Source organism: Barbatula barbatula, assembly GCF_947034865.1.
Source record: "Barbatula barbatula genome assembly, chromosome: 7".
NCBI lineage: Eukaryota > Metazoa > Chordata > Actinopteri > Cypriniformes > Nemacheilidae > Barbatula > Barbatula barbatula.
The window spans coordinates 7,295,374-7,321,064 of NC_136770.1; the positions used below are offsets into that span (position 1 = coordinate 7,295,374).

The 25,691-nt window shown below is 39.4% G+C and overlaps 2 protein-coding genes across 2 annotated transcripts; one reads left to right on the forward strand and one right to left on the reverse strand.

The window, feature by feature from the left end:
* On the forward strand, positions 1–13,101 carry mrps9 (mitochondrial ribosomal protein S9). The gene is made up of 11 exons (XM_079459740.1): positions 1–163; positions 619–801; positions 5,345–5,407; positions 5,492–5,522; positions 5,627–5,706; positions 8,805–8,890; positions 8,992–9,067; positions 9,176–9,344; positions 11,258–11,366; positions 11,957–12,126; positions 12,379–13,101. Exons 1-11 carry the CDS (start codon positions 65–67, stop codon positions 12,468–12,470), a joined length of 1,158 nt encoding a protein of 385 aa, XP_079315866.1. The 5' UTR covers positions 1–64; the 3' UTR covers positions 12,471–13,101.
* tgfbrap1 (transforming growth factor, beta receptor associated protein 1) lies at positions 13,092–25,670 on the reverse strand. The gene is made up of 12 exons (XM_079459739.1): positions 25,533–25,670; positions 24,373–25,074; positions 23,738–23,932; positions 20,863–21,017; positions 20,694–20,776; positions 18,824–19,165; positions 18,493–18,550; positions 16,644–16,787; positions 16,411–16,557; positions 15,981–16,140; positions 15,436–15,872; positions 13,092–15,338 (listed from the first exon to the last, which is right to left on the reverse strand). Exons 2-12 carry the CDS (start codon positions 25,058–25,060, stop codon positions 15,144–15,146), a joined length of 2,604 nt encoding a protein of 867 aa, XP_079315865.1. The 5' UTR covers positions 25,061–25,074; positions 25,533–25,670; the 3' UTR covers positions 13,092–15,143.
* Positions 25,671–25,691: the final 21 nt, after the last annotated feature.

Below are 25,691 nucleotides of genomic sequence, written 5' to 3' on the forward strand. Positions count from 1 at the left end.
TGAACTGACCTCGCTGCGCTTCTTGCCGGATGTGACACGCTCGTCACTTCCTGTGCGAGCAAACATGGCTGCCTCCTGTAGCAGAGGCGTGAGGTCGCTCTTATGGAAATATGAGACTTGCAAAAAAGGCTTATGTGTGTCTATATCAAGGACATGTCTGCAGGTAAAAACGACGCTTTCTTTTCTTTGATCATCGGCACTTCGGAGCGGTTTCTGCGTTTAGTTACTCGTGACTTGTAGTGGTGCTGCATAGAGTATCGTGTCCTTGTGCAATAATACAATTTAAACGTAACAATAGAATTCTTATAGCAAGTATATAAGTCATAAATTGACATAATATAGTGGACTGTAGATCTGTTGTGCAGTGGGAATTGTCAGAATGGCTTTTGTTTCATTATAATTTAGTATAAGATGGTCTGGCATCACCTTTGTAAGTCGCTTTGGATAAAAGCGTCTGCTAAATGACTAAATGTAAATCACTGTCAAGCTAAGCTACTAATTCAGATCGCACATAATCCAGTTTCAGAAATGCAAATGCAAAATATTATTACAGTGATCATAATTTATTTGAGGTTTTAGTCACCTTAATTTCGATCATCTTCCTTCTCCATATTTTAGCTGCCCGTCAGACAGATATGTGTGTCTGCCTCTGTGTGGAGAAAGAACTTGGCAGCTGCAGGCCCAAAGAAATACACAGAAGAGTTTATCAAAAAGCAGGTGGAGGAGTTTGAGGTTGGCAAACGTCACCTGGCCAACATGATGGGGGAAGACCCAGAAACATTCACACAGGAGGATATTGATGTGAGTTACGCTATTCTTTTCTCTTTTCTTCTCTTCTGTGTACTGTTCTCTGGAAGAAGGTGAGGCGAGACGGTGTAATAAAGATATAAAGTAAAATCAGCTTTTATTTCAATATGTTAATTAAATTTTTTGATTAAACCAATGACAATATTGGTACATCATTGCTAGTTATTGTACTTTATTTTCTTTTCATTGAGGAAATGTGCAAATTCAACGTTTATCCTAACTGTTCTGTTGGTTGTTTTTATATAAGCATCTGCCTGTTGTGTGCGTTTGGAAACATATTTGTTTACATTTCTAATCCACTAAATTCACTGGATAATCAACAGAATTATAGATGAATAGAATAGACGGCCTCTCGCAGTAAATGGATTTTAACGTGTAAATAGTAGGAGTGTGATGTCTCGCGTAATCCCACGGGAACACAATTTCCTTACGCAATTGTCATGAGTGCTGGGCTCGAAATTGCAACCTTTTTAGTCGCATATGCTTCCTAAATCTAACCTGTGCGACCTCAAAATATATTTTGGAGCATATGTGTGAGTGCACATTTTGTTGTGATGTGACCTTTTTTCATTACTGTACAGAACACGCTAATAACTGCACAAAGTATGTGCGTGCCGTGCTGTGAGCTACAGTGACTGGCCCGGCCATTCATAGACAACATGATTTTCCATCCCGCGGTGCTACTTTCCCATTGTTTTTCTATGTAGACGGACGGGTTTCAACCTTCAACCACATCTTCAGCGCATCACGCATAAAAGCACTAGTATTGCAACAGTGCAAAAGCACAGTCAGTGGAGGAAGGAGGATTGACAGTGTGATATGATCGCCACCTCTGCTAACATGAGCACTATCCAAAGTCATATAGAGAAAACAACCACAGCTCTTTACTAAAAGCTATGACTGTTAAGAAAACAAAGCATACATTTTGTGCAATAACTGCCTATCATTTGAATTTATGACATCATTTTGCAGTGTTTACTTATTGTTTATTATGCATAATATCATTCATTAAAAGAGAAGTTTAATGTGTTTCATAAAGTACAAGTTGATTTTTTAATACCAATGTTTATTTTGTCAAGGTGAATAAAATACTATTTTCCATATATATTTCATCATTGAGGATTTTCTTTTAAAAAGTCTAAAAAATCGCGTCTTGTCACACCCCCCCCTAATAAATAGGTTGTAAGAACGAACTCTGAGTTTTAAAAACATTTTTTGTACATATATGTACATGCATGTTGTATGTTACTTTGGTTGGCTGTGTGAGCTGGTAATAGTTTAAGATAATGGTTTGTGTTTTAATCATTCCGTTTGGATATTTATGTTGCCATTATGCTTTGGGCTTATTGCACATAGTTTAGTTTACACTATGAAGTTAAAGAGCTGCAAATAAAAGCTCATGAGATCATAGTGCTGTAGTTTAGATGTATTTAGTGTTAATCTAGAGTTTGGCCGGGCTTTGGATCTCTCAAAATGTTTAGAAAGAAAAGTAAGGATTTAGAAACCATATGAAGACAAAACAACTAGAAACCTAAATGCTGTTTATTCAAATACTCTGTGAGCTAAAAGGAAAGTGTCCAAGCTGAATCTGGCATAAAAAATCAAACATCAAAACTTATCTTTCAGAATTTGTGATTTCTAGGCCCAGAAGAGAGGAGAAAATGAGTCTTAAAACCTTTTCTTCCCGTAAATCAACTACAAATATAACCTGTTCTGAGAGGAGACTTTGAGACCCGTTCACCTGTTTATGAGTTGGCAAATCAAACTGTTCAGTACTTGTGTTCGGTATCTTTTTCTCTGCCAGACTGAGAAACGTCGATAATTGATTTATTCCACCCATTTGGTCCAATTTCTCGATTCTTAGCGTGATTCCCCGATCTCTGTCACCATTAATGAATTGAGTCCTCAGAGTAAGTGTGGCTAAGAAGGGTTGACACGTACCGTCCCTCTGCCAGCTGATCGGTGGGTAAGGGGTGGAAAATGGCTGCGACTGCAGGGCACAGGGCAAGTACAAGATGGGGCGTCTGTGCCTGAGCTGGCAGTAGCGTGTCTGCCAAGCGCTTCAGCCGACATGACGTTCCTGTGAATGCGCTGAAGGTGTGAAACAGCTGCACAGCAAGAGCTGCCAGGAGGAAGTAATTAATAAAGACTGCAAGCCTCACCTGCCTTCTCCCGCTGTCTCTCATCTGCTCGAGCACGCACTTGTGTTTGCACCCGTCAGGTGGGCTCTGAACTTCACAGAGCCCGTGCGTTGGAGAGTGCACAGGATTTGGGAAGAAATTTGCTGAGTTTTTGACGATTCCAACTTTGTTTGAACAAAATTGTGACTTAATGGCATCACGTAGACTAGCTCTAATTTTCTTGAGGCAAAGCACCTACCGTAGTCACAAGCTGTTTAAGGAAACAAATGCGGAATGTGTCATTCTGAAATCATCATGGTTAAAGTCACAACTATGCTGATGCCGAAGTTCACCAGGAAGCTTCTCATATACTTTGCTCGCCCGAATATAGTCACAACATGGCACCTCTTTGCGTGTCAGTGTCATCGGTTTTTAGGGAAAACTTGCATTTCAACTTTATTTGTTCACTTGATCTTTATCTTGGATATATGAAAGTCTTGGAAAGTAGTGCATGTAATTTTTTCTTCATTTGTTTCTGTGTCTTTTGGCAGTAGACAATATTACCATTTCTTGGACATTAGAAGCTCGGGTATTCTGAAAACATATTTTGTCTGAAAATATTATGGGTTTGTCGACATGTGAGTGAGCAGATGATGACAGAGTTTTCAATTTTGGCCAGACGTTATTGAGCCACTATTCAATATTTTGAAACATTCCTTAAACATTTCCAAAATAAACATTTTTTTATAGTTCAACCAATATTTGAAGGGACACTTCACCCAATAATGATAATTCTATAATTTATTCAGCCTCAAGTTAAACTGTATATGACTCTTTGGACCACAAAATAAGATAGTTTGAGAAATGTCTTGGTGGTTTTGGGTTCATTCTAGAACTGTGAATCGTTCAGAACACGATTTGATATATCTTGACTTGTCATCCAATTGTTATGTACTATTAACACAAACATTTTAAACTTTCTTTTTGTCTCGTCGCTTTCTTTGAGTGTCACACTTTTACTGGTACAGCTCTTTTCGTAGTTTTGACAAGGCGCTCATCGGGAGAGAGAGAGAAAGAGAGACGGACATGCACTTATTTACAACGAGTACTTCATCTACAATAAAAACAGCAACGTTTCCCATCGATGATATATTTAAATGCATTTTTCTATAATCGGTTATTTGCTTTATTTGCTTTTATGCATCGATGCAATAAATGGTGACATCAGCATTGTAAAAAATGAAGATAATTTTCCACAGCTCTAGTTCATACAGTGAAAGTCAATGGGGTCCCAAATTGTTTGGTTACCAACATTCTTCTAAACATGTTATTTTGTGGAACAAAGAAAGTCAGGTGTAGAACAGCATGATGTTGAATAAATGATGAAAGGATTTCAATCCCTTTAAATCATAGGTTTCATACAGCAGTCCTGCGGGCCACTTTTCTGTAAAGTCAAAGTTCCAAACTTCTCCGACACACCTGCTTGTAATCTTTTGGAATTTTCACTGGTTTGATTGGGCCTGGAGTGAAACTTTACAGGAGAAAGTTTAACGCCTGTGCTTTTCCTGTGAAAACGCATGTAAGGGTCAGAAAGAGGGTAGCAGGTATTAAATTGACTTTGTGGCGCAAGAAACCATGTCAAGCCTAGGTCGACATCCAGGAAGACAGAATAAAATGCTTCAAAAACCTGTGTAATGAAAAGGGATGGGATGTCAGATTTGGTCAACCTGCACAGTTTTTAACTGTATCAGCCAGATTGTATTTATTAACAGATATGTCCTTGTCACCTAGGAAGGTCGTACACTTAGTTTTGATGCTCTAGTTATCAGAGCGCAGTGGTCAGACGGCTCAAAATATTCAATGAAGTTGAGGGAGAGTGTGTAGGAAGTTGTTATCCCAGATTGGGGCTGTGTGAAGCTCAGGCTGCAGAGGTTTCTAGAACACTATGACGAGGCTAAACCTCCCTGAGGGACTTGGGCCATATTGCTTTTCAAGGTGTGAACAGGTGCTGCCTTCATCTGTCAAGCATCCCGCACTATTCTGTCCGCTCTTATTTTGTTTCTCTTTATCTCTCTCACATTATCTCACCCGCCGGCTTGGATGGCCCAATACATGGATGTCTGTTCTCTTGGAGTGCATCTGTCATCGCCTCGCCTTTGGCATTCGTTCTCTCTGTTCTTTTCTGAAAAAAACAGGGTACAAAAAACCCAAAGGCAAAAAGATTGCCAGTTCTGACCGGGTCAAAAATTTTATCCACCTTTATCCCCACTGTTGGAGATATTTTGTCTTTTATCATGATAAAATAGGGGGTGCACAGAGAGACGTAGTTGGGTAAACATTGAATATATGTTGTCTTTACTATAGTGTGACTTGACTTAAAGCTGGGATGTTTGTATGGTTTTTGTTTTTTCCTATAGAGGAGCATTGCATATCTCTTCCCCTCTGGACTGTTTGAGAAGCGAGCAAGGCCTATCATGAAGGTAAGATTGGGTCCAGCTGAACCGTATTGGTCCCACTTTATAATAATTGATGCATAATTGACACCTTTGTTTTTTCTATTTCAGCATCCAGACCAAATATTCCCGAAACAGACAGGTAGAGTACTCGCTCTCTGTGCTGTTTCTGTTTGTTTCTGTTTGATATAAAATATAAGCATGTCAATAGCCAATGATGATCATCCCTCTTCTCTTTTTATTTAGCTGTCCAGTGGGATGCAGATGGACGTCCTTTCCACTTTCTGTTCTACACAGGGAAACAGTCTTACTACTCTCTCATGCATGTGAGTCTATGCTCCTCATGATGTTGTCAGTTGTTTTTTTTATTTGTGGCCGAAAGTCATCTTGGACTTGTTCTCACACTTGCTGTTAGATGCAGGATCAGACTACAGTTGTTACATATGGTTTTCAAATACTAGCTGTTCTATAGGTTGAAGTAAAGATGGCTTTGAGCTGAGTTAGGGAGAGGTTTTGCTTTGTGTGGTCTATGGATGAAGGGAGTGGCACCGACAAATGTGTAGGTGGGGGCACACCACGGAGAAGTGGGAGGGGCACAGAAAACACGACTTTGGTCTCTGATTCCCTAAAAATGGCCTGGATGGAGTGAGGGGTGGTAGGGGAACTGTGTGTTTGTGTGTGTGAATGCATGCACACATATGCAGTTCTTTGTGTTTGCGTGTGTGGATCGGTCTTTGGGAATTTTCTGTGATGGTGAGCCTCTTGCCCTAACCATCTCTTTGTCTCCAATGCTAATTCTTTTTCAAAGTTTGTTTGTCTTTAGCCTTTTTTCCCTTCTCTACCATCCATTTCTAGACTCGACCTTGGGCTAAGACGTCTCTATAGTAGTAGAGAGTTTGTGTGTGAGTTGACTAATGTGCCATTGTCCTCAGTTTGCCCAAGCCCCTCGTCCTCCCCTTTGCCCTGCAGTAGCTGGGAACCCTGCTGCTAATTTAAATAGGTATGTCAAATCTGCCGCCGCGCACTGGCTCCCTCATCCAGCCCCGATTCGGTGCTCCGTGCCCAGAAACCCCGCAGCGTGCAGAAAATAATGTATAAGTCCCATTCCTCCAGAGAGGAAGATTTTTCTAGAATGAGGGAAAGCAAAACAAAAAAATACACTTTCTTACTGACACAAAGAAGAAAAATATGGACATTTATCAAGCACTTCTAGTCTGTAAGGGTATGTTCCTAATATATCACAATACATTTACAGCAGAGGGTATTTGAGAGGGAGGGGCAGGGGCTCTGTTATATACGGTTTCAAATTAAACATTGCTTTTCAAGCCGGCTATGTAAAGGGGTAGTTCAAGCAAATATAAAAGGTCTGTCAACAATTATTTACCCTCGTGTCACTCAAAATCTATATATGACTGAATATGAAAACAAAAGAAGATATTTCAATAGGGGCCAAAATTGTTTGGGGTCAGCTGTGGCCTGGTGGTCAGAACGTTGGTCTTGTGATCAGAAGGTTGCATTTTGAAATTTGTAAATGGACTCTTTTTTTATGTCTGTACTCTATCATCAGGTGCCGGTTGTTCAAAAAGTTTAAACTCGATCAGAATTATCTGTATTTCAAAGTCCCATGTTTTGCGATTCAGGATCAGATAATCCATTTTAGTTTTGTCACTTTTTCAAAGCAAAACTGGATTCAATCTCCCTGATCCAGATAACCAAATCTGGATTACTACCGCTCTAAGGAAGACCTAAAGGGACATGGTGATGGAAAAAAAAGATATATAATGTAAGTGTGTATATTACATGATATAAATCGTGTACATTTTCTTCCACCCTTTTCCTGGGGTCAGTATAATCCATTTTTTTTGGATCAAAGGTATCCGAATTTTACTAAAAAGTTAGATACAAACTGAATTTTTGATCCAGATAAAAACCTAGATTGGATTTTGTGATTTAATCAAATTCTCAATCCATTTTTTGCTTTTGAACAACCCATTTCTAAGATTCAAACCAATCTGATAGCCGAAATCCAATCAGATTTCTTTTGACAACCTGCCTTTGGGGTTTAGTAAAATAAAAACATTCGATTATATCTAATAGTAATAAATACATTTTCTGAGAATGTATATTTCAAGTTTTTACTGAAAAAAAATATATTTTAACTTTTAATGTGTCAAACTTGGGCTCATTCTGAATTGAATTATTAGGATGGCAATTTGGATGGTACCTGGTTACCACAGATGTTGCACCTCTTTCAATAAGAAGCTCCACAGACATCCTTATGACACGTTCTACGTGAAATAAATCGTCCCCTCCTGCTCATCATTAACAAAAACATTGCAGCATAGATGCACATCATTGGTAGTCCTCGCTATTCCTTCCTCAACTGTAGCTCTATTAACTTTGATTCTAAATGCTGTATTCATCACATGGTATTTTCAACAGAACCTTAACCGTCTACGAAAATCCTTGGGAGGAGCGAGGCCGCACAATTTAAGCGTGATTTGTTTGACTACAAGGAGCCCTGGCAACCAAAAGGCTACATTCAAAGTTCATATTAAAAGCTCTTCCAACCTCAGATCGAGGAACCTCTCTCCCCTCCTGAAGGCATTTGAATTTCTCTGGATTCGCTATGGCACCGTGATCACGAATGTGTAACGCGCATTCCCCCTCTTTTCTCTTCCTCCCCCCCTTTCTTTTCTATTATTCCTCCTTTTTTGTGCTGAAAATTGGTTTTTGCCCAATGTTTGCTTTTTTGGCGAGTGCTGGTGGATTATACGCACTCTATCAGGACCGAATTAAACAAACAGCTGTGGGATAATTGATGGGGAAATGAATTCTCGCACGGTCGCGAGCTAGGCGCAGACGTGAGCTGCATGTCGGTGCCGGGTCCCGCGTCAGACCCCTGCTCCGCTGCGCTCCAACACCGCCACGCCTGACGGGCACTCATGGGCGCGATGCCAATTTAGACAAGTGTGCCCGAGGATGCCATCCTGCTCCGCATGGCAGGTTCTCCTGTCAGAAGAGTGTGTGTATTAGGAAGCAGGGGTTAGAGGTGTGTGTTTGTGTTTGTGTGAGAGGGTGTGGGGGGTTAAGGCCCAAGTGCTCCCCAATTCAATTTTCCCTCCACACACACACACACAATTAAATTCAGTCAGAGCTGAAAAGAGAAAGATGGAATCTGCTTTATAATGGAGACTCCCCTGTGTGTGTGTGTGTGTGTGTGTGTGTGTGTGTGCGTGCGTGCGTGCGTGTTTGAGTGTGTGTTGGGATTTTTAAATCCCTGCTTTTGCTTCACTGCATCTTTTCTTTTGAGGGATTCTTGAATATCTATGAAGAATACTTTGCTATTCAATGTATTCATAGACATATTAGTCAAAAGGACCATGTTCTATGTATTTCTGTTTCACTTTCCTGCTGTTCCAAGGATGTATTTGAGAAGATTGTGGCGATAGAGAGACACCAAGACAAGATGAGAAATAAAGGCCTCTTCCCATCAGATACCAAACAAATGTAAGTCATTTAAAACGTATTGTAAGATAACTGTTGGAGTTGAGTGATCATTTTAATGGTTTCTGTCTGTGTTTGTTTGTGTCCATTTGGGTTTTTCTCAGTTCGCTAACTGGAAGCAGGTGGATGGTGAAAGAGGAAATGGAGGAGCTTCTGGTAGAGAATATTTCAGATCAAGACGTAAGAACCAGAGATATTAAACCGGCCTCAATGAGGAACCTTTAAGTCGTGTTATTCGGTATGAACACAAGAGGGTGTTGTTGTTAAGTAAATGCTTTTTTTGTGCAGTACATGCGGTTTATTCAGCTGATGGAGAGACTGTTGTCTATGCCCTACTGCTCTCTAGAAGAGGAGTTTGTAGGAAAGTTCCGCAGACAACTGGAGGTTCAGTCCAGTAAACAGGAGATCGCTCTGCTACAGTATGACTCCGAGGGAATTGCTTTCAGCGTTGCAGATGGTACTAGAGAAAATAGTCATCATAGACTGTGATTTTATTTTTTGTAGTACTTAAACTATGGAGACGTGTTTAATTCACCCAAAACATGAAATGTGTGGAATTAAATTATTTTTGGAGTCTTATTCCAAAAATGTAAGATTTCCTTGAAAAATTGTGAAAAAGAGACGAATGTAGAATGTTAAGCACGAATCCTGGGTTTTTTTCACACAATTTGAGTGTAAGGAGACAAATATTTTTTTTAATTTTTTTTAGTATACAGATTTGTTGGTAATTTGAACTCTTAGCCATTTTATTATGTGCTTTCTATCATTTTATTATTATCGTATTATTTGTTCTCTATATATTTATTCCGTTAATTTTAGTTTGTACTTATTTTCAGTTAATTTATTTAATTTAAAATTATTTAATTTTTTGCTTATTCAAAATTTCTATTTTTCAAATAGTTTGAAAAGTATTTAAAATAATATTTAGGCAGATGTTTTATTTTATTTCCATTAACAGAAATGTTTTAATCATTTTAGTTTTAGTTAACTTTTTGAAACGTAAACTTTGGTCTGTACGACTTCTGCATCGAAGCATGAAAATAGCACCTGAACTTTTGATAAAGGGATAGTTTACCAAAAAAGAAAAATTCATTCATCGTTTACTTGTTCCAAGTTCTTCCAAACCTGTGTAAACTTCTTTCTTCTGATGAACACGGAAATAAATTTGGAAGAATGCATATAGCTAAACCATATTAGAAAAATAAAATATTTTGAAGAATTTAGGACCGCAAACAGTTCTACGTTCACATTTATACATTTGGAAGACGCTTTTATCCAAAGCGACTTACATTGCATTATGCTGTTTCATTGTGTCAAGAGTATGCGCAATCCTCTGGGATCGGACGTGTAACCTATGGGAAAGCTAAGTTCTGGGGCATTTACATTTATTCAATTGCTTTTTTCCCAAAGCGACTTACAAGTAGGAGAGCATAAAAACATTTAGAGGCCATGCTACTAGGAGGATTAAAGCTGGAGTAGGCAAGGGATGGGATTTAGACATGGACAGTTATTGGTTTATCAAATAAATGCATAACTTTTTTTAAGTTTTGGTGGAGGCTGGCAGTTCATTCCACCACAGGGGAACTAAATGAGTAAAGGTTTTTGCAAGTGATTTGGTGCCCTGCTGGGATGGAACAACCAGGCGTCGTTCATTTACACTTTGACTAGTAATTTTTCCTACTATGGTAGTGTAGCAAGGTTCAATAAAAGGATGGAAGGAGGCGGGAAGCGGCGAACTTAAAACAGACTTAATAAAATAAACAAATGACAAAACAAACTTAAAATGCCGGCAGCTACCTCCCAGTCGACTGCCGGCCATACAAACACACTAAAACACAACATAAAGTCCAGGCCTTGTCCTCACTCGCCCTTCCCTGCGGTTGTTCCTCTCTTATGCTCCGTGAGAGATGCAAAACCTCGGGCCTCGCCACAGGTAGTCAATGGGGTCCAAGAACTGTTTGGTTACAAGCATTCTTCCAAATATCTTTCTCTGTGTTCAACCAAACAAATAAATGTATACAGGTTTGGAACAACTATAAAGTGTAATTCATGACAGAATTTTTATTTTTGGGTGAACTATCCCTTAACAATGCCAAACGCCATTGAATTTCGGTCTGGTAACCGATCATAACATACATTATTCAGGAATAAAATGGAGCAAACGTTTTTTATTAAATAACAACCTAAATTAAATATTGATCACTTTCATTTTTGGGTGGAATATTATATATTTTTACCTTCAGTAAGATCTGATTCGGGGAAATATATTCGCATTACTCAGCCCTAGTCTACACTGTCAGTTTAGACTTTTTAGTCATTTTACCGTTAAATGTTCTTCTTTACACATTCACTAAGCTCTCTTTCCCACAGGCAGAAGGAAGTCAGCCAAAGCCAGCATCACCCTCAGGGATAGCGGCTCTGGAAACATCACAATCAACGGCAGGAACTACCTCCAATACTTTTCTTTACTTCAGGACAGGTGCGTGTGTGGGTGTCACTAGCTGTACTCATCAGATGTTGTGAGAGAACAGATCCTTTCAGCAAGAGCTTTGCATGACTAGTATTTGTCTTCTGTAGTTAGTATGCCACAAATGAAACTCCAACCTTCCAAAACCTAAAATGCTCATAGCCAGCATTTATGAGGATAGGGTGTGTGGAGCATGTTTGAAAAGTTAATTACACAGATGAGCGAGTCAGGGAGTTGCCGCTGTCAGCGTGCGGCCGACTGATGCCCCTTATCGCTCTGTCCGCTTCACACAAGTATAATTGGAGCAGAAGGGGACTGTCAGCATTGTGGGTCGCCCCCATGAGCGCACACGCAAAAAGGCTAATGCACGCTTTTGCGTCGCATCCTCTATAGTGTCCTCTCAAGGTGTCAGATTATCACTTTGTATAAGTGTGTTGCTGTAGTCGTCAATGGGGGATTTGCAAGAGTGTCATACATATAGGTGTTGAAAGCTTGAATAGTTTCTGGAGAGAAACGTGTTTTTAATTCTCCCCTGTAAGCCGCGCGTCTTCTGTGCTGTTCACATTGTCCGTATAAACCTTGATACGTTTTTTCTCTTTCAGGGAGCAGCTGATGTATCCTCTGCACTTTGTGGACATGCTGGGCAGGTTTGACATTGAGGGCAGCGTGGAAGGGAGCGGTCACTCGTCTCAGGCCGGAGCTCTGAGATTGGCCATCTCACGGGCCCTGCTTAGCTTTGTGTCGGAGGGAGAGGTGGAAAAAATGAGGCAAGGTGAGTGATGGAATCCCATAGCACTATAATGACTCAGAAATGTAAACCGTGGATATTGAGATGAGAATTAAATCTGATCACAGACTTCTGTTGGTAGCCTATTATGCACGCGAGCAGAAAAACCAAATATGCAACAGTCACAGTTTTTATATAGCTTAAATATAAATTGTAAATGTAACAAAATGAGTTACACCTAATACTCCAATTAAAAACAGAAATTGTGTCGTCATTCACTGTGAATCTTATAAATAGCTGGCCTGCTGACCGCTGACCCCAGAATCAAGGAAAGGAAAAAGCCAGGCCAGGAGGGAGCACGGAAGAAGTTCACCTGGAACAAGCGATGAGCAAACACAGCAGCCCTACGGGATATGGATTATGGAACTTTCTCATTGTCACACACTGGTTGCGATGATCATACCACGCTTCACAGATGTAAACCAGCCATGAGGTGATATGCAAATATGTCTATAGGAAACTGAATGACATTGCAAACTCTCCTTCTCTGTGTGTATTGTGTATATTTATATTGTATTAAAAGATTTGTCAACATCTTTTAATAAATGTGTTTTTCAAACGTCAATATTCAAAAAGAAATTTATTAAAAAAATGCCACTTGCCAGGCTTACTAGAAGTATCTTAACTCACCACAAGAGGTCGACAAAGATGTACTTGCCTGTATATTTATAAGCTTGTCAATCTCAAATCGGATTTAAAGGGTTTCTAAAAATGTATAAAGGTTTGGAAAAACTTGCAGAATTCTCTTTTTTGAACGGACTATCCCTTTACATTGATGAATTTAGCTATGCATGCATGTGATCAAACAAACGTATTGTTTAATGAGTTGCTGTCTATAAGGCTTCTGCAAGGATTTGTACTACCCATATTGACACACTTACGGTTTTCAAATAAATTTACGGATTCGATTGGTTTAACATTAAATACAACATTATATATAGAGCTCAAATGATTTAGGCAGTTTTGTTTATTAAAATGGACGTCTTTTCAATCTGTACATTCAACCCAGGGCATTTATTTACAAAGCAACACCTATTAATACAGTATGTACACAGTAGCACTACTTGCATATATAAAATATTTCAGTGGATATAAAGAGATATAGCAATGAAGAGGATTTCCAAACCCTTAAACTGAAAAAATGGGATGAAAGGAATTGGTTGCAATGTTTTTTTGGGGGGTTGACCGAAAAGAATGAATAAAGTCTGTAAAGACTAAAGAGCATGTTCATTTTACTCATTTAAATGAAATACTTCCTTTGCTATATTGCCTTGTGCATGTTGCACCCAGTGTTTTACCAGTTCCTATATTTAACTGAAAATGTTCTAGTATCTGTAATACTTCTCTAACCTACTTAAATTGTAGGCGAACGCTCCTTTACCGTTCCTTGATCTTTAATGGCTGCGGTTATGTTAGTCTACATAGGCAGTGTTTATTCTGTGCTTTTCTGGTCTCTCATCTCAAACAAATTCTGCAAACATCTCAAAAATATGACATTTCCCTCTTTTATACAATGTTGAAAATCTAAAACATTTTCAAATACAAGGTTACAGATTATTCTCAGGCAATACCATCACAATGTGCTACCTTGCTTAAAGAAAATGTAGTTTTTTGATCAAACAGTTAATCACAGTTTAGCATTCTTAAAACAAATGACCCATGTCCACATTGCAACATGCATATGAGATGCAGCAAGCAAAATGCAGCTATTAACGCATGTATGAAAACAGCACAGCCTCCGTCAGAGACTTGTGTTTGCTTGAATGCAACATGGCTACAGTTTACAGATTATTTAAAGGGACAGTTCACCCAAAAATACAATTTCTGTCATCATTTACTCACCCTGGAGTTGTTGCAAATCGGTAAAAATTGTTTTGTTCCGATGAACACATAGCTATTTGAAAGAATGCTTGAAACCCAAGAGTTCCCCATTACAATGGTAGTCAAATGTGCCCCAGAATGGTTTGCTTTGATACATTCTTCTAAATATCTTTTTTGTGTTCAACAGAACAAAGAAATGTATGAAAAAATCCTACCATGGTACTAGTCAATGGTGGCCAAGAACTGTGTGGTTACAAGCATTCTTCCAAATATATTTCTCTGTTTATTAGAACAAAGAAATATATAAATGAAGAACATTTTTGGGTGAACTGCTTCTTTAAGACTGATAAAAAAGTGAAACTTTTATATCAAGTTAACTCGACCCTCTGGCTTAGTAAAGGAGCAGAGACGTCATTTTCAGGTTATGCACACACATTTTTACACACTTTGAAATGAAGAATATTTTTATAAGACTTATGTTGATTTGTTGAATTGATTAAATATATTTCATGAAAACAATCATATTCATAATTAAGAAATAATTCATTTAATTTCTCCCTTAAAATATTAAACAGACCATGACAAAGCACGCAAGCAATCAGGTAAGGCTATAACCGGTCATTTTCCGAGTTCAGAGCGAGTAACTTTGGTGTTTGATAAAAACCACTAACCATTTAAATAAATCTGCTTATTAGAAGAGATGGTATTTTGACCTCAACAATGCTAGCAGTCTACAAACCATAGTTATATTGTTACCCTAGATAGCACGTTATCTGGCCGAGGCTGCATTTACTGTCAAGTGGTTTACGTTGTACAGTGTTAACAATGCATGTGTGCCCATTTAAACAAAGCCACTGAACCAGCCACCGTAAGGCAATGAGGAAAATACTAACAACGTCTGTTTTTCTGAATGATAAACTTTTAGTTTGATGTTCATTAAAATGCTCCATCACTCATTGTCAGTGTTGTGTATACACACAGACGGACAATAGAATAAATAGTTTTTCAACACGCACTGATTCTCTGCCTGACACAGAGAAACAGGTTTGTATAACAAGTCCTAGTCATCCTCTTGAGCAAGCTCCGGATAGGAGCCCTAATGCGCTCGGCCCTTTTGCCACATTTGTGCGATACGGGTCCAAAACCAGCGTTAGTTGACTGCCCGAAAGTACCCTTCGGCTTCATGTGTGGTTGCTGTGGTGGGCATTTTCTTGCTGGCGCTCTACGGGAACGACCAGGGCTTTCTTGGCGACACAGTGAATGTGAACAGGTTTTCCGCCGGGCAGGCAGGCACAGTCAGGCTCACTAAAGGTATTGTGGCACAGCTGGCATCCCTTCTTTTCCGACACTAATATTGGGCCACCTCGATACTTCAGCTGCGTGAAACGGTAGAAAAAGAATGATGATAAAGGTAAAGCTTTCTTTAGGAAACAAAAGCAGAATCCATGTTGAGATTTATTAAACACAACTCACCCTGTCATGCTTAAGCTGGAGGTTTTCTGCACGGGCCAGCCCCACCGCAACCCGGGAAGTGCACCGTGCGTGCACGCTGGCCCTCAGTGCCCCACAAAGAAAAGGGCGGAGCAGCGGTAAAGACCACTCCTCCGGGAGGAGGTTCAACACCCGCACCGCATCAAAATCGTTAGCGTGCCGGTTAACCAAGTCCACAGCAGCTACGGTTTGTGGTCCTCCTGGTACATCTGGGTCCAGATAAACACTCAGGAGTTGGTGGAAAAGGTTCTGACGGTATGCTTGGTCCTGAGATTCAGATGCCCAGGAGCAGTATTCCTCAGCTGCAGGCGAGTCTTTAAGCTGGTGCACCAGAATGTGCAAGGCTTTATCATGTTCCTCCAACTTTCCGTGTAGTGTAGCGCGCTCAGGTAGTAGCAGCTCGCAGTCCTGAAGTTTATCTGCAAGCACGCAAGCATCTCTCAGATTACAAGAGAAAATCAATTATGCTTTAATCATTGGGGCAATGTGTATGCTTTACAAGACTGGCATACAGACTAGGTACCCACTTAATAATAACTGGACTCTGTACAGACTGGACTCCTTTAGTAACTGTTGTAGTTTCTGGCGGGCAGCAGACAGTTGTTCCTCGGTGATGGATGGTCTCGAGATCAGGCCGAGCACTCGGTCTGCATACAGCACAGCCAGATGTGTGTGATACTTCTCTTTCTGTAATAACAATGACACACAACAAGCGGAGGAACCCTTAAACCAAAACTGAGAATTTCTTATTTTGCATAGCATATTGCATTTTTTTTATTCTTGTTCCCTCATATGAGGGTGGCGCTATAATGATTGTCTAAAGGCAAAAGTTTCAATTCATTGATTTCTTTTATTATATTTTCATTTTTTAATTCGATTTCTTTTCTTATTACAAAAGCAATTTCACTCAGATATGTCCCAATGCGGAAGGAAAATACCATTGCAACTTGTTCTTACCTGCAAACTCTTTTCTAATACCAGGTGTTCCAGGTAGAGCACAAGGGCTTTATTGTGCTTCTGCAAATACCCAATCACATCATCTGGATTTAGTTGCACCCTCTTCTCTTCAGAGTCCGGCCTTTTGGTGAAGATCTGGACACCAATCTGTGAAAGACACAAGAGATAGACATGAGTTGTGTAGATTGGGATGGTGGATCATGCATCCATTAACATGAGAATAAAACACAAACCTTTTGATCTTTCTGTAGTGCCCAATCTGCATGCCGCCACACAAGGTCAAGGTTAGAACAGAAACCAAGAAAGTCTACGATGTACTCAAAGAGATCTGGTCGTGTTGAGTCCTGGAGATCCCCCTTGACAATCTTAACCCACATCTAAAACACCACAGAAATTGCCATCAGTTATCAAGTACCTGAAAGTGTTCCCAATGGTGAGGTTATTTATTAGAATTACATTTTCCTCAAAGACCCCTTCTACGTTTCAGAGCACATTTACGCAATAAAAAAACTGAAGTTTTTCTTTTGCATTTTCAAAAGTTTTTGCTGGAGAAACATTAATACATTTGTCCAGCAGCACCGCCATATTGTTTTGGGTATGCTAGCGCCACTGAACATTTACTGCATGTGTTATGTCATAATTTTCAGAAAGTTCTGTCTTGCAGTTCACATTGACGCAATAACGGGGCCGTTTTCAGAAACGTTGAGACCCGTTTTTAAAAGTTTGCAGTTTCAGTCCACCAAGACGCCGTTTTCCATGTAAACGGCCAAAACATATAAACAAAATTCCATAAGTTTCAAATGGCTTTTTGCTTGTTTTAAACAATCTTATTTGATTCTTATATTTTCTTTTATAAAACCAGACTAAATATATTGGGTCACTTTCTTTGTCAAGAATACTGCCGATCAAAAGTTTTTTTAACACTTCAGTTACGTTTCTTATCTTAAAGAACACTTGATCTGAAGGTGCTTAAATGTATAAAATTGGTTTCCTAGACAAAACCGTAATTTTGCTAAATAAATGTTTTTTCCATTATGAAACTAACGTAATATTTAATAATAAATGTTTTTGAAATGGATGACTTTGACCGAATAATGAACAGCCAATAAGAGCTCAGAATAGACGGAAAGTCTTTTCATTTTGTTTAAAAAGCATTTCAGTGTGAGACCTCAAGAAGTTGCTTGATAAAACGGCAAAACATTTCTGCATATTTACATTTAGTCATTTAGCAGACGCTTTTATCCAAATCGACTTACAAAGAGTTAGAGAGCATATCAAAGAGCATATTCTGGGCAAAATGTGACTACACTAAAGGTGCTAAAATATATTAAAAATTTTAAATTGTTGCAACGTAATTATGTATAAATGCGATTACTTCCCTTTGTTTTATTTAATAATTTACTTCCCTTTGTTTTATTTAATAATTTTAAGTCTAAATTGTGTAAGTTGTTTGATTTTTTACTAGAAAACAAAAAACATAGATATAAATAACTTGATGCTGCATTAGCATCTGTTTCTATAGTCCGCTATTCATAGGTCGTCCGCCATATTGGGATGATGCGAGCTGGTCCGTTAACACTCAAGAGACTGTGTATGATTATGAAAAAATATTTATTGTTGTGTAAACATATCTGCTACACTAACATATGACTACAACGAAACGTTCCCCTTTTCGGGAATTGAAATCCCTGGGGTTTTCACAGCCATGGCTGCGCAGTGTTGGGGCATTCTAGCAAACCGTGAGTGATGACAGTGGATCGCACATCTACATACCTGGAGCATTTAAATGAGACATCTAGTTATTTATATCTATGCTTAAAGGCTCTATTTTGCAGTGTTGATGTCACTTACATTTACATTTATTCATTTGGCAGACGCTTTTATCTAAAGCGACTTACAAGTAGTTTTATACAGTGGCACATTACTGCAGAGCAATCAGGGGTAAGGTGCCTTGCTCAAGGGCACTTCAGTCATGACCTGCTGGCACTGAGATTAGAACCAGCAACCTTATGATCACAAGCCCAATGCTCTAACCATTAGGCCAACCATCAAATATTACAGTCATTAAAAATCATATTTCACCTGTAAAGCAGCAGAATCTTGGCCATTGTAGTGATACAGAAGCCCAAGAGCAAAATACCTGAATGGAGAGAAACACAATTAAATCTCTTATTGCATAAAGCTTGAATACATGTGCTGCCCTGGCATCATTCAGCAGTGATGAAAATAAGTGCATGAATGACCAATACATCATAATGATTTAACAGACACATCAACAACATTTGATATTGAACAAGCCCTCGTGCATTTTATCCTGGAGTGCTTGCTGGAGCTCTACAAGTGCTTTACGAGTTCAAACCAGGATGGAACTCTTTTAACGGCCAGTTAAAGACGAATAAAAGCGAGTACCCACTTGTGATTTTTCTCCAGCCAGGGGGCGCAGTCTGCAAGAAGGCAAGCATTGTCGGTGGCCAACAAGTCCAGTAGACTGTCATGACCGGTCTCTGCATAGAGTTTCAACAGCGCCGTGTCTACATCTTCTCGGAAACCGTTAGCACTGTCGATGCTGCGCACCTCGTGCAAGTAGCTGACGAGGAAGCGTTTGAAGCGCTGAACTTTCTCCTTGTCACCCTGCGTTAGGTGGTTTAGATCGGCGAATTCGTGAAGCGGAGGATGGCACCGTGTGAAAGTGGAAGAGGCGGGCAGGAGGAGGGGATACAGGGAGATCAGTTCTCGTACATCCAGCTGTCCTTTCCTGAGATTGACACAACATATACCAAATTAATACACCAACCCCATTCATTTGTTTCCCTATTGGAATTTCGACTGGTTAAAGACAGCATTAAAGGCGTAGCATGTAACTTTTTTGCAGTAAAATATCCAAAAACTACTAGGCCAATGTTATATTTTTTGTTTAGTTGAGTACTTACAATATCTTAAATGTTCCAAACTATTTGTAAATCGTGAGAAAATTGTCATTTCAAACAATGACACAGGCTGTATCTGGCAGTCGCCTGTCAATGGCGTCACATCTGCGTTAAGATACTAGATGGAAAGCCTGCAACCTTCAGAGGAATGCAGGAAAGGAGACTAGAGGCTGTTATGTGATTGGCTGAGGTCCCTCACGTGATTCGTGTAGGCCATAACGCTTTGTTCAGATCTCCCTAACAACACTCTGGCCCTCGGTTTCCGCTCTTACTGCTGTAGAAACCATCACGTTTCGTGGACAAATGTTAAAGTATTCGTTTTAAGCGTCTTTTACGCAGTCGTTATGGAGCACAATATTCTTTACTTTTTGTAGCTGGTTCAGTCAACAAAGACAAAGCTGGTTCAGTGACACCAAATGACCCAAGAAGGGTTTGTGACAAGAAGATATAATTGAGACAGATCTAACTAGGATCATTATCGGTGTGGCATGTCTTAAATGGAGAGAGCTGCGCGATAAATTTGAACTAAACAGACACGCTGACCTTGCATTTGTTTTACTAGACAGGTGAGCAACTGTTACGATTCCTTAACTGACTCAAAACGATTATTATATTGATCAACAAGGTTAGTCTTATAGCACGAGTGTCATGTATACATTTACTGAACAAGCAGTAATAGTTTTAAGATCGTCCGACTAAATAGTAAGAAATACATTTTATGAATCATGTCGAGTGCGTCTAATTCGATATAATGAAATAAAATCATGTCATCCAACGCAACATTTATAAAATTGTATAACTTTACATCATCCATAAACGTGATTTATCATTCTCATCGGATTCATTATGAGGGGTGGGGTTGAAGATTACAGTTCCCATTATTCCACGCTCCTTCACAGCAGCATCAAGCTACACCGTTGTTGTTGTTTTGATCTGTTTTGAATGTGCACCCTCTAGCGGCAGGTTTTACAAACTGTGCCTTTAATGTTAAATTAAGAACAAAAAAATGCATTTGACTGTTTTAGAGTAATGAACACTCATTTATTATTATTATTATTATTTTGTTACCATTTCCTTTCGAAGCTACATTTTTATGTATTGGTTCAAAAAAAAGTTTTTTCCAGAAACTAACAGACTGCAGCTTTAAACCATATAGAATGCAAAACGGTAGATTTATGATATTTATGACGGCCATTTATTCAGCTTTTCATTTCTGTTCTCATCCAGATTAGCATACAGCTATTAGGGTCATATGCGCCAAGGGAGAGGCAGCGATTAGCGAAGAAGTTAATTAACTCCATTTGATCATCCTTTGAAACATCAGTGTTAATTACATGACAAAATCATGCACATTACCTAAAATGTTCTTTTGCTTCTAAAAATTGAAGCTGGCCAAATTGGATGAATCCTGCTTGCTGGAGAATTCTTCTGTGCAATATCTAAAAAGAAGAGACAAATATGTCAATAACAACACTTGCCCAAATTTGTTCTCATATTTTGCCATTGTTTGAACGGTTTAAGGTACCTGATACTTTTCCTTGGGAATGTTTCTCTGCGCGGCCTCTGTAAGAGTCAGGGCTTCCTCGACTCGATGGCTCGCCAGCAGGTCTTGGATCTGAAGTTCCAGAGGAAGAGGAACCAGTATATACACTGCCTTTGTAGAGGCCAACACCAATTTACCTGAATACATGAAAACATTTAAGACAAAGAATTAAAACATAATGAGAACATACTGCTGTTTTTTCACACCAAACGCAAACAATCCCATTCCACGATCTTTATTACTTGCAGGAAAAGTTTGTTACTTTCATGTGAGTGACACGAAAAACATTACGCGGTGGGGACTTTCTTCACGCATCCGGACCCATCAAACAGGTGTCAATGAGCTCTTTATGCAAATGTCTCGCTAGTTACATTTTTTAAACCTATTGCGAATGACATGAGTTAGCTTCGATTCGCATCTTTGCATTGACTTTGTATGTAATTTACTCGTGCAAAATACTTAGTTTGGTGTGAACACAGCATAAGGGAAGTGACAATGTTTTATTCTAAAGATAAAGGCATTGAAAGCGGATGGCGGGATGCAGAAGTGTTGCCGTTTGTGTGAGAAATACATATAGGCCTTAAGCATTAAAAAGGAAACAAAACATATCATTAGAAAATAAATAAAAAGGAAATGAGATTTAAGCTCATGTTCACACTTAAACACAGTAACTTCAATATATTAATAAAGAAAACATTGAACTCATTACATAAGCCATATTCATGGAATCAATGTGACTATATGAAGTGTGAAGGCTGAACCTGATGGCCCCACACACGATTAGACGGCTAAAAACAGATCAGTGACAGACCTGATCTAAGCCTGTCATAAAATAGTACTTTGTGTTATCCGGAGTGAATTGCCTTCTCTACTTGACTTGCATTATTAAACGTGAATAAATCTGCTTCAACTCCTACTAATTCAAGCCCTATCAAGCAAGACTTGACAGGACAAAATAAATGTCTTTGCTGCTTTGGAGGGAAATCTATCTCAGCACTTCACAGAAATCAATACTTGTAATCTCTAGACTGCAGCACCAGCATTTAATAGGAATACATACTAAAAGCTAGATATAAATACCTATATCGGTGACATTCCACACTACTCCAGATAATAGTTTTTAATAAAATTTAAATTGTGTGGGGTGAATGTGTGAATTCAAAAGAGAAATATAAACACAGGGCTAGATATTAACAAGAAGCCACATCTAAAACTATGAATGAGGTATACTGACTTTATTTTGATACAAACTCTACAAACTGCAACTTCTTAACTAACAGCCACAAACTGTCTCCTTAATATCTTCTGACACTTTCCTTTAAAGATCCCCAAAAGACATTCTACTGACTTAAGTAACTGTAACTACATGTGAAGTTATCCTACCAACCCTTACAGTCTATTAATCTCTCTTGAGGGTTAGTTGACATGTACAGTAGTTACAAGTCAACTACAAGTTTGTTGACTCAGTTGCAAATTCACTTTTAGTTAGTAGTACGTCTAAGATTACTCTCGACATAAAGTTTAACCAAAAACTACAACACTCATTACAGATGCTATAGGGAAGTACCACCTACTAGTAAAAAGAACCAATCATCATTCACTAAGACTGACACTTCTCTAGGGGAGGGGTTTATGTACAGGCTTGTGAATATTTTGAATATTATAAAATTTTAAAACATATTTGGAAAATATTTGGGTATACACGGGCAATATTTTGAATATTTTCTTAAATATTTACAATTGGCAACTTGATCTTTCCACAAGGGGGAAAGAGGAATTTCCCCAGAAGCAAGACCACCATCAGTAGCTATATTAAATGTCACCGATTAATAGTCATCAATTAATTTGTGGAAGGAGGTAAAGATTTAGATTTTCACCTGAAATTTGGAGTCATATTAGCGGGGGTAGAATGACATGAGAAATATGCCAGCATCATCATTCTATTTTTACACAGAGATTGGTATATCTGTTAGTAAAATCTGTTCATTTTAGCAATCCTTGATGCATTTAACGCCAATGGTGACAGCTCAAAAATGAAGAAAGTGGCCAGGACATGCCAATGAGTGCTGTATATCAGTCAGTAACATTCTATGTTACACGTGTTTGCTGTCAACCACCACTGGCGCATACACAGCAGGAAGACCTGCTTGATTGAAATTTTGTAGGTGGCGCTATAGAGCCGTTTTGCCACGCTTTCATGAGTTTTCGATGAATGTTTAGGCTCTTAAAAACGTAATTCATTTTGAAGGTTATGACAAACGGAGAAATTCCTTACAACATTGGTGCTCGGGCCATAATAAACAAATCCCTTTATAAAAATGTCCCTATAACTCAAAGAATATGAAATCTTATAAATAAACTATTCAAAGCAAGTTAATGTGCCTCAACCCGAAGATTATGAACAGTAACTCCAAAAGGAAACTGTTATGGTTATGTTTAGTGCAGTTGTTTTGATAGAAGGAAAATATATATATTTCTAGTAATTTGTTCTTAAGACATTCCTCTTTAAAAATCACCCACAATTGGTTTTATTGATGACTGAAAATTTGTCCTTTTTAACAGTTTTCTCATGTAGCCATATTTAGATCTCGTTCACCCAGACAACATGGTATTTTCAAACCTGCTTGATATTATCGCCAAATGATCTCGTTGTGTGAGACACTGTGGAACTAATCCAGCCAATCACAGCGCAGGTGGTTTATGTCAAATTATTGCATGGAGGAATGTTCTGTCAGCTAAAAACAATGAAATATTAAAAGCAACTGTCCTTTCATAGTCTGATGACAAATCTCCTCTGACAAAGGTCTTCACCACAGAAGGTTCTTTAAATCGAACAAAAGGTTAGGGTGACTCTAACCTTCGAAATCTTGCAGTAGGTGTCCATCTCTGAAAGGGAGCGTCTGTTTGAGCTGCTGGTCCAACATGCTGTGAACGGTCACAAAACCTTTGTCCAGCGCGACCACATATGGAAAGCACACAGACGCCGCGATCACGTTCTCTGACCAGCTCACCGGTGCGCGCTGAGATATGCCCTCCGCGTTAGCAAACATCCCTGAGAGATGAAGATACAGAGAGCGGCGTGACTCATGTGAATAATCGCCATGACGACAGTGAGAGACGAAAGGAACATCTCAGGTGGGATGCGGCTGAAGTTATAATAGAAGACATAAACAAACAAATAATAGAAATATATGCAGTAGAAATTATTTGTCACACTGACTGCCCAGGGTCATATGAGGCACTTGCTTTAAGAATATAAACTAATTTTTAATCCAGCATCTCTGAGAATTTAGACCTCAAACACAATCTTATTATTTCTTTCTAAATGAGGGGTAAAATATTTTATCGTCTGCATTATGATGGCAAATATTTCAAGGAAATCTGTCAATAATTTGGATTTCTTTAAATAAACAATATGTCAGGGCAAATCTGGATGCATAAAAGGTATAGGCACATGCCCTTACCGATCCTGTTTTGGGTCATTTAACTTACCAAGTCCACCGGGGGCAGCCAGTAGAAACTCTTCCCGGCCGATCCTTTTAACGATAGGTTTCCTTTCTTCACAGTCGTAGGGAAAAAGATCCTGAGATGCTCCCGTGCTGTAGTTCAGAATCATATACTGTGTGGACAGGGCCAGGCAGATAAAGTATCCATCCAGGCTCAGGGCGCAGGGCTGCTCCGGTGTGGCTACTTCCTTTAACACTTGCACCCGGTCCTCATGGACCAAACAGATCTGGACAGCCCGTTTGCGTGCCGACACCACCGCCATTTCTACGCAGAACGGGTCTCCCGTCACCGGGTTCTCATTAATACAAAACGCAGTCACACCTTTCAGTTTATTTCCTCCGGTGGGCACAGGTTCAAGGGTAACCATGTCCACCACAGTGATGGTTGAATCACAAAGAACAATGAGACGTTCTAAAGCAGAGGCAGCTTTCAGCTCCACCACCGGCTTTTTTAAGCCCAGGAATTTATGTAGGAGCTTCTGGGCGTTGTATGCCAGCATGCCCTTGGCTGTCGTGTGCTCCTCCAGTAGGAAGTGATGTATGAAGCAGTCGTTGGTGCCCAAATACAAGTGTTTACCGCAGCATTCAATGCATTCGATGTTTATTCGCACCTTGTCGCCCATCACCTGTTCCCGCACCACGGCGGGAACAAGCTCGAAAGCTTTCACACTCATGGTGCCACCCACATCTATAGCAAAAGAGAGGACAAACACAGTTCAACTTAACAATCAGTATGAGATGATATACACAGGATTTAGAGATTCTTTGGTTACAGCAGTTTCTATGAAACATGGAAAATTGCAATAAAACTATTTGCCATAACTATAACTAGCTGCATCAACACATCAGTCATTGCTTTCACATCCATTAAACAGCCCAACATGAGCTCTCATATGACCGACAGGAATCATTCAGATCAAGTGCTGTGATTACGGGTGACTATGGTCGTGTCTCAAAGCCCACTAGAGCTGCCTTCATTGCTTTGGGAATTAGAGGCGATTTGTAAAAGTGAGCGTAGCTAAACGATGCGTACAAATCTGTAAAAGCATCCAGCTCTCTAGGCTTTAAGACACAAGCTATGTGTTTCAATGCGCTTGTGTAAGCGAGCCGGCGGGCGGTGTTAGATAGATCCGGTGCATGTCATACCCCAACCGCGGTCTGTACGGTCCTGATTTGAGAGGTGGCAATGGTTTCACGGCCTGTCCGTTTCATTCAAGCGCACCACTCCGCCTCCATCCTCTCCCCATGTCGGCATTAGCGCTTCCTGTTTCTCCGCCGAAATGCATCCGGTCACGTGATGAGTGC

What these genes read in the sequence shown, in the direction of transcription:
- mrps9 (XM_079459740.1), top strand. Translation starts at nt 65, where the DNA reads ATGGCTGCCTCCTGTAGCAGAGGCGTGAGGTCGCTCTTATGGAAATAT. An exon ending in TCACACAGGAGGATATTGAT is followed by an intron (nt 802 to 5,344) that starts GTGAGTTACGCT and finishes TTTTTCCTATAG; the next exon opens with AGGAGCATTGCATATCTCTT. An exon ending in AGAATATTTCAGATCAAGAC is followed by an intron (nt 9,068 to 9,175) that starts GTAAGAACCAGA and finishes TTTTTTGTGCAG; the next exon opens with TACATGCGGTTTATTCAGCT.
- tgfbrap1 (XM_079459739.1), bottom strand. Translation starts at nt 25,060, where the DNA reads ATGAGTGTGAAAGCTTTCGAGCTTGTTCCCGCCGTGGTGCGGGAACAG. An exon ending in CCTACTGCAAGATTTCGAAG is followed by an intron (nt 21,018 to 23,737) that starts GTTAGAGTCACC and finishes TCATGTATTCAG; the next exon opens with GTAAATTGGTGTTGGCCTCT. An exon ending in AAGATTCTGCTGCTTTACAG is followed by an intron (nt 16,788 to 18,492) that starts GTGAAATATGAT and finishes GTGGTGTTTTAG; the next exon opens with ATGTGGGTTAAGATTGTCAA.